Source organism: Talpa europaea, assembly GCF_964194135.1.
Source record: "Talpa europaea genome assembly, chromosome: 8".
Classification (NCBI taxonomy): Eukaryota; Metazoa; Chordata; class Mammalia; order Eulipotyphla; family Talpidae; genus Talpa; species Talpa europaea.
The window spans coordinates 24,242,221-24,250,664 of NC_140075.1; the positions used below are offsets into that span (position 1 = coordinate 24,242,221).

General features: G+C 55.0%; 1 protein-coding gene across 1 annotated transcript in view; it reads right to left on the reverse strand.

Annotated features, from left to right (window-relative positions):
- Positions 1 to 7,732, reverse strand: part of CCDC33 (coiled-coil domain containing 33) — a gene marked incomplete at both ends in the record, with an annotated part of 105,945 nt that extends 98,213 nt beyond the window's left edge. Inside the window, 2 exons of the mRNA XM_084240123.1 lie at positions 6,354 to 6,715; positions 7,423 to 7,732. Coding sequence (XP_084096249.1) covers positions 6,354 to 6,715; positions 7,423 to 7,732 — 672 coding nt within the window. The remainder of the gene's footprint in view (positions 1 to 6,353; positions 6,716 to 7,422) is intronic.
- Positions 7,733 to 8,444: the final 712 nt, after the last annotated feature.

Consider the following 8,444-nt stretch of genomic DNA (forward strand, 5'->3'; position numbering starts at 1 on the left):
TTCCCGCAGGCAGGGCTAAGCACACGCTAGCTCCTTTCATCTTCCCAGCGAGAGCGGACATAAAAATTGTTCAACCCCATTTTAGAGATGTGTCCATAGAGGCTGACGGAGGCAGCCTCTCTGTAACCTGCACAGTTACTAAAGAAATGCCTGAGACTGATCTGAACCCAGGTCCATCAGAGCCCAGCCTCTCTCCATGAGTTTGAACCACCCCACCCCACCAGGTTCCAGGCACCAACCTCCAAAGGACTCCAAAGGGATAGACAAACCCTTGGAGAGCAGTCAGGGTGGGAGGGGGCATACTTGAGCAAAGAGAAATATCGGACGACGCCCCAATTTATGTATTTTTTGGTTTCATCCCCTTATACCCAGAGATCTCTAGATCCTTTAGAGCCCCAGGCCCTGGGCAGAAAGTCTTTTAATGCCACTGAGGAAGAAGGACCAGCGGGTGGCCTACAGGGTAAATGTGGCACCTTTAACGAGTGGCTTTTCTCCTCCAGAGGGGGCTGGCTGTGCCTCCCACCCCACCCTGCCTGGGGCCAGCCCGCCTCTCCTGCCAGCCTCAGCTCAGTTGGCACACCCCTCCCAGGGTGGGTGACAGCACTCTCTGGGAACGCCTTGACAGTGTCTTTGTTCCCCTGAAATAAAAGAAAAACGAGCTACAAAGAGAAACCTCAGGTAGCTTTTAACGGGGCTCAGCTGCCTGGGGCAGAGTGTGTTTAAGCTGGAGGCACTTGTCACTGGAGCAGAAGGGGAGCCACCGCAGTGCCCCCCCCAACTCTCCTCAGCCCCGGGAGTTTACTCAAGGAAAGGCTCTTTCAAATAGCAGCAGAGGAGAAAAATCAATGACAATTGATAGAGAAATGTAAAGCAGCTGTCTGCACTGTTCATGTGCATGCGTGCACACGTGCGTGTATGCGTGTGTCTGTGCGCAAGTGTGTGTGTGGGGGGGGTGGGTGTTAGAGGCAGGCACTGAAAAAGCACATTGCAGGGACCCAGGATGATCTGCTCAGAGCCTGGGGCCTGGAGGGTGGGGGACGGGGAGTCAGTCCCTAGCACGTGCCAGCGGAGGGGTGCTGGCGGCTGGGGGTGGGGCAGCATGGAGTCGCTCACTCCAGTTAAGAGAGATTAATATATTCAATCTGCTCTGGGTAATTGAGGGAACAATTGAGTGTTTTTCTAAAGCCCATAAAACCGCCTCATTTGCAAGGAAGAGCTGACCTGCTCATATCCTCACTTGTATTGGATGGAACATGGGGGAGGGGAGACACTGAAGTCCCGATGCAAGGACATAAATATGGGACACCCCAGAGAGCCCCCTCCCCCACCCCGCTGCCGTCCTGCGCTAACCTGTTCTCCCCTCCCCCCACACCACTGTGTTGGTGGCATCCAAGCACGCCTGCCAGAGCCTCTGCTTTCCCACCTGTGAAATGGGCCAGTGGCACCACCAGCACCCCGAGAGCGGGAGGGAGCAGCAGACCACTACTCCCGCCACCCCAGCCCCCCACACACACTGCGGGTCGGGTCCGGCACCAAGGTGAAGGGGCTGGAGCAAAGGGGCATCAGCTCCCCCTGCCAGACAGCTCCCCACCCCCACCCCAAGATGAAACGGGCAGTAAAGTTAATGAAATCCACATTGTGCGCCTTTCCCGCTTGAACCATTCTAGTCTCCAGGGCAATAGAAATAGCATGTGCAATAGCGAGCAATAAAAGACATAATGAATTTAAAAGCAGAGCAAAGAGGGAGGAAGGGAGGACCTGGAGAGGGCTGGCCCGGAGGCAGAAAGGCGCCTGGGGCTTGGAGGGGTGGGGGCTGGAGCTCCAGCTGGAATTGGGAACCTGAGTCTGCTTAGGGGTGGGGGGAGGGAAGTAGCGGGCAGGAGGCGAGGAAGAAATTGGGGGAGGAGAAGGGAACAAAAGAGAGGGCCCCTGAGACAGAGATGGGGGTTCAGGGGCCTGGGACGAGGGCTGAGGGCCGGCTGCTGGCCGCTGCCGGCAGAGCTCCCCTCTGCTTCTCCTTCATGAAAGCCCCAGCCTGTAGGTGCCAGAGCCGCATCAGAAGCCACAGGCTTCGAGCCAGGTGCTCGGCATTTGGTGATTGCTTTATTAGCTTTTTCTTCCCTTTTTTTCCCCCCCTCTAGGGCACGCAAAAAAAGGTGTTTTAAATGGAAAGAATAAAAAAAGACCCGTGAAAGCATCATTTAAAAGGCTCCTGGGGAACGAAATCCTTTCATGAAACAAAACTGCAATTGTTGGAGAAGAGGTAAATGTCAGGGAGGAAAGGGGTGGTGAGGGAGCCCCACATGCTCCCCCCTCCTCCCTCACTCCCAGCCTTGTGGGAGGAGGAAGCGCAGGGCCTAGGGTGAAGAAACCCCCAGGATGGCTCCCAGAGGTAAAATCATGGAATTGTTTAGTTCATGTTTTCAGAAATCTCATCACTGGGAATTTCCAGCCCAAAGTTTTCCCTCTTAGACAGCTCTGCCCGTGGGAGATGTCCTTAAGCCTTCAGGACCTGCGGGGGAGGTTTTGGGGATACAGTGAGGCATCAAGAGAGATGTGGCCCCTGGGGAGACCTCCTCATTCTCCCTGAGACGAGATGTTCGGGGTCACCCCAGCTCCCAGAGCAGCTGGGCTGTGGCCTGCACCTTTCTGCTTCCCTTGCCCGCAGGGACCCACTCTGCACTGTCAGCACCAGACAGGCCGCCTTCATTCTGGTCAGATAAACTCCCTCTTAACCTGAGGATCTCAAACCTGCCAAGAAGCACAGGAGGCAGGATGAGGAGGGCTGAGCCACCTGTGCAGCTGGCAGGAACCCAAGAGCTGGGATTTCCCCTGGGGTAAACTGCCCTCTGCAGCCCCTCCCTAAGCTCCTAGTCCCCTGATTACTGGGTTGGGGCCAGGGAGGGATTTCCAGAGAACAACTTGTGAGCTTATAATAAGGTTCTAAACGGAATAGATTCAATGGTTAAACTGCCTGAAGCCTATGGGACTGAGGATAGTTTGGAAGAGACAAAATCAATGCAGGGAAGTCTTCCTGGAGGTGGCCTTGGGTCTCTCCATTTGCATCTGGAGCTCAGAAATCCAATCTTGGCCTTGGATTGAATGTTGGTGAACTTGGGCTGGACCCAAGAATGCAGTTCTCACTTCTTTCCATCCTCCCTGCTCACTGCCTTCACCTCTCCCCAGCCCTATCCTAGCTTCTTTTCAGTCAAAAACCAACAGAAAACTGGGTTAAGCCTTGCCCTCCTGCGTCTCAACTTCCCTATGTGCGAAGAGGGGACAGAGGTTGGGTTCTGAGGGTCCCTATGGTTCTGTAACAGTGTGATAGCCATAGAAAGGGGAGGCTCCAGGTTCTCTGCCCCACCCAAGGAAGGGTGGAGCTGAGCAGTGAGGAGAAGCACACACAAAAGACTGGGAGAAAGACTTGGAAAAAAAAGAAGCCTGGGCAAAGACTTGGAGGAGGCACATGGAGCAGAGAGACATGTGGAAAAGAAGCTGTGTTTTCTTCTTGGCCTCGGAATTATACCATGGACTTGGGGGGCATGTAAGAAGACACTTGAAAGAGACAGAAATGTGGGTGAGAAAACGTGCAGAGGCTGACAATGGCAGCCTTTGTCTTGACTTGTATTTTGATTTTGTTTTTTTCCTTCCAGATTGGTCCGGCCACTCTGCCCCTTTCCTGTGGGTTCCCACCAGGTGTCTAGACTTGCCGCAAGCTTTTGGCCTCAGTATCCCCCCACTTTGGACCAACCCTTTTTAGCTGGGCGATTACCCACAGGGAGATGGTAACTTTGGGTGTTTCATTGGAAACTATTTTAACTATATTCTTTCTCTTCTTTCTATTGCACACTAATTGTATTGAAGTTCTTTTCTATTAAAGGTCTTACACACTAAGAGTGTGTTGTTTTGGTGTTGATGTGGTAGATGGCAGAACCCATTTAGTGCAGGCAGGTTTGGGGGTCCTGGGTGCCCCCCAGCCTGCCTGCTAACAGTTCTAGGCTACAACCACTTCCCCAGGGAGCTGGTCATAAGCCCAAAGGGTAGCCCAGGCCCCTGTACCCCGACTAGGATCCCAGTCTTGCTGCTGTCCTTCCAGGTGTGTCTCTGAGCCTCCAACTCACAGCACCAAGAAGGCACCCACCTTCCTGAGGCTGAACTGCTGCATGCCTCGCCTGAGGTGAAAGAAACAGCCCTGTTCTTCTGAAGGGCCCCTCTCCATTGTGTGCGCCCCACCAGCTTCCTGACCCTGTTGTCAGGGCTGTGATTGCTGACCCCCCAGGAGGGAAGCGATTTTCCTCTCCCTTGAAAGCCATTTTCTTGTCTTGGTAGAAGCAGACATCTGACACTTTAAGAGGGAGAGTGGCAGGGAGATGATGGCATTAAATAACAGAAATTAGAGCTGCCTGCGATGACAAAGCCAGCTCAGCAACCCTCCTTGCAGTCACCCTACCCTCACTCATCCATTCAGAGCCGCAGCCTGCACAGCACCGTCCACAGCACCCTGGTGCGGTAGCCAGGGCAAGCTGGGGCCTGGAGAGCAGGGCATGGCTTCTCCAGGAGCCTCCTCTGTATCTAGCCCCGTAGATACAAGCTGTAGGACAGGAGGGGCCAGGGCTCAGGACCTAAAGTCAGGGATCTTGCTGTTGACAGGAGCATTGTCATGTAGGAACCCAGATATCCATCTCTTTCACAAGTTCCCCCTTGCATCCCCAGCCCCCAGCACAGAGTCGGGCACACAGGAGGTGGTCAAAGGTATTTGTTGATTGACTGATGAATGAGTGAACAGAGGCTGAGATTTGGGTAGAAAAAGAGAAGTGGGTAAGTGGGCCAGAGGTCCACCCCTCTGGTTTCCCTAGCACAAGCTTCCAGGTCACGGCTGAAACCATAGCTCCGATGCCCTCCCACAGAAACCCCTCCTGGGGGCCTCCATGGCCTCCTGAATTGAATATCCACCTCTGTTCTTTTCCCACTGCACCCAGGTCCCTCCACTTTCTGCCCCCCCACCATCTGCCAGTCCAACACAGGCCAGCGCCCCAGCTGTACTTCGCCCCAGAGCAACGCGCTGATCAGAGAGAGAGGCCTTATGGGAGACCCCAGCACCCCTGGCAGGAAAGTTTTGGTTTTGGCCTCAGTCACTACCCCTGCTGCCAGCCAAACGCTTTCCCTCCCTTTGGCCAGTCTCCTCCTGGAAGATCCTCCCCAAAGCCTAATACTCCCATCCAGCGCGGGGTTCATCTGACGGGGACAGAGTCAGCACTTCACGAAGGTTTGATGGATAAATGAATGAATCAATCAAATGAGTGAAAGAGTCACCTCAAAGGACATCTCCTCTGAGGAGCATTTGCGAGGCTCCAAAATTGGACCCGCATACTCCTTCACAGAACTCTCCCCCGGCACGTGTGTGCCCACCGGGCTTCAAGCCAGGTGGCACCCTGAGCCCAGCCACTGACCTAGCCGAGGGTCCCATGCCCTAGTGTGCACTGAGGTCCCTGGGAAATGTTGTTGGTATTAAATGGAATCAACATTTGGGGATGAGGCTCAGTTTCTCCACCTATGAAATGGGCCACTACTTGCTCTGCTAGCTTCGCCTGCACTGGCTGTGAGGCCAGGGAGACCCACTGCCTGGTCACATGGGGGGCCCCTCCTACAGCCTGGACATGGACCTCCTCACCTGGGCCTGGGGCACACAGGGTGCTGATTCAGGGCCGAGTCCCGCCGAGCCCTGGTGAAAGCTGGATGGGTTTGAGGGTGGGCACCCTTGGCCTTCTCCCAGGTGGTCATTTGGAGCCTCCCTAGAAACCTAGTAAGAATGTGAGATTGAGTTTAGGGACTGAAAGGGCTCAGGTGACACTCATTGGGCACAAGAAGCCCCACCCAGGAATGTTCCTGCTCTGTGTGACCTTCGCTCCCTTTGCTGTCTTCCCCTTTGAACTGGGCCTCCCAGGGCCTCCCTGGTGGCACAAGGGGTTAAGCACCCCACTAGGAAGCAGTCCACAGCCACTGCAGCACAAGTTCCATCCCTGGCCAGCCAGAGAGCACCCCACATGGCGAAGCAGACCTCTCCTGCCTCACCCGCTGCTCCCCTCAGCAGTGTGTTTCAGTCAGTCTGCCTGTTCTGTTCCCCGCTCTGTCTCTGGTGAATACTCTCCCTCCCCCCAACTCCCTGCAACTCTGGCCTTGTATGCATAAATAAATAAATCTTTTTAAATAAATAAATAAACTGGGACTCACAGTTGGGGTTCAGGTTCTTCAGAAGGGAACGAGTTGTCTTGGGGAAGTTCAGGGAGGAACTGGTGATGGCGGACAGTCCTGGGTCTGTTAACTGGGGGTGCCTGGACCCAGGGAACACCCACCTGCAGCTTGGGCAACTGGAGCTCTCCGCCTGGTGACCAAGGCTCTGACTGGCTGGCTTCAGGAGGGCTGCTGGAGGCGGGAGGCCGGGCCCGGTGCTCGTGGAAGGCCACGCTGTAGGCCAAGCGCCCACAGTGGCGCGCAGTGGGGTCAGTGCTGGCCCGGAGGAGGGCCAGGTGGCCGCTGTAGCGGTACAGGTCCTCGTGCTCCCTCGCCCCCAAGTTCATGCGGGGCTGATCTGGGCGTGGGTAGATAGGGAAGAAGGCCTCGCCCACCCGCTGGGCGGGATCTCCCGAGGCCCCACACAGCCGCAGCGCCTCCACCCGTAGACGTGCATCATGCTGCCCGTCATTCTTGCAGAACCCTGGGGGCGACATTGGGCTCAGAGGCTGAATCTGGGACCTCCCTGCCTCCTCCCTGCGCATTAGGAGGACAAACGGGGTCCTCAGGAAACTGGGCTCCCTTCCCCCCTAACTCAGGTTGAGAGGGGAAGGCTCTTAGCTGTGGGATGGGCCTGGGTCCATTCAATCTGTGGTTGCCTAAAGGTCTGGGACATGGTTTCCCATTCCCTCACACCCAGGAAAGCAGCCTGGGTGGCCTCATGGTCAGGGCCTGGATCTTCTGCTCTTTCCAGATCGTTTAACTCTTCTCTTTCTGGGATTCCTGCCTCATCATGTGATTTGGAACCTTCCTGTCCACCCCCAGCCCCTACCCACCTCCATACCCACATCCAGTGGTGCTCAGGGCTGGGCACCATGTCACTGGCGGGAATGTTACCCAGCGGCCCCAAACCTGCTGTGTACATTCACAAAGCCAGTTCTCATTCCCTCGTTCCTTCCTTCCTGGTCTGACCCCGTGTGACCAGATCGGTGTCCCCATGTCACACTGGCTCATGGTCGACCAGCATTTGCCCAAGATCACATTGGCAGAGCTTCAGGAGTCAGTCCAGAGTTCTGAACCTGCCCCTGGGGTTCCCCTGGGGCTCCCTGCTTCCCTGACAAGGGTTAGGGGAAGAGTTGTAGGTCCTTCTCTCCCCCCCAACCCTACCCCCACCCCTACCTTACTTCCTACCTTTGGGCAAAGTAAAGACAAACTTGTTCCTGCTGAGGGTGAGGCTCTGGCCAGGATCCTGCTGCTCAATGACATCAGTAAGAGCAGAGCAGACAGGGAGGAGTTCCCCATCATTCACTTGCAGCTGCACCCCAGCCCCAGAGCCTGCCTGCAGCGGGTTCTCAGCCGACAGACGCAAGGTGTATCTGCCCTCCTCATTAAAGCCCAAGCTCAAGACCTCGAACTCCAGATCCAGGGTCTTTTCCTCAGCCTTCAGCCTTGGGCTCAGCAGGGATGCAGGGACCCAGGGTTCAAGCCCCTTGAAGTCCATGGCCTCGTCAGGGACTGACCCCCAGGCTGAGCACTGCCACCTCGGGTCCTCAGTTCCAACTTGGACCCAGCCTGCAGCCTACACACTGGGCAGTCAGGGCCACACCCCACCCCTCTCTGTTTGTTTGAGAAGAAACCAGGTAACAAGCTAGGAAGGAAGCTGAGCCTTTGGAACAAAGGCAGCCATTGATGCCTCCCTTAGGGGATATGTTCAAAAACCAAATATTTATTGAGCATCTACTGTGTGCCAGGCACTATTTTAGGCATTTGGAATATTGCAGTGAACCAAACACAGTTTCCTGCCCTCCCGAAATATATCTTCTAATGGGGGAGGGGTCAGTCCAGAGTCAGTCCAAAAATAAACACTAACTATAGAAAAGAAGTAAATGACAATATCTATTAGAAGATGATAAATTCTGCAGGGAAAATTAGAGCAGGGTCAGGGATGAGGAGTACTAGCATGGGAGGCATGGGGATGGGTTAATTAGGACTTCCTTGTCCCATATGCCATTCATTCCCAAGAGTTCTTGATTCGTATGGATGGGGGTGCCTCAGGGAAAGGGGAGAATTTGCCCAAGGTCACATAGGCAGAGCCTCTTAAACCAAAGAGTGGTCAAGCTGGAATCAGTCCCCCATCACCCTGAGTCTTGCTGATACCCAATGAGAGAGGGGAGATTCTGGGCACTTGTCAATAAGGACCATCTCTACCTTCA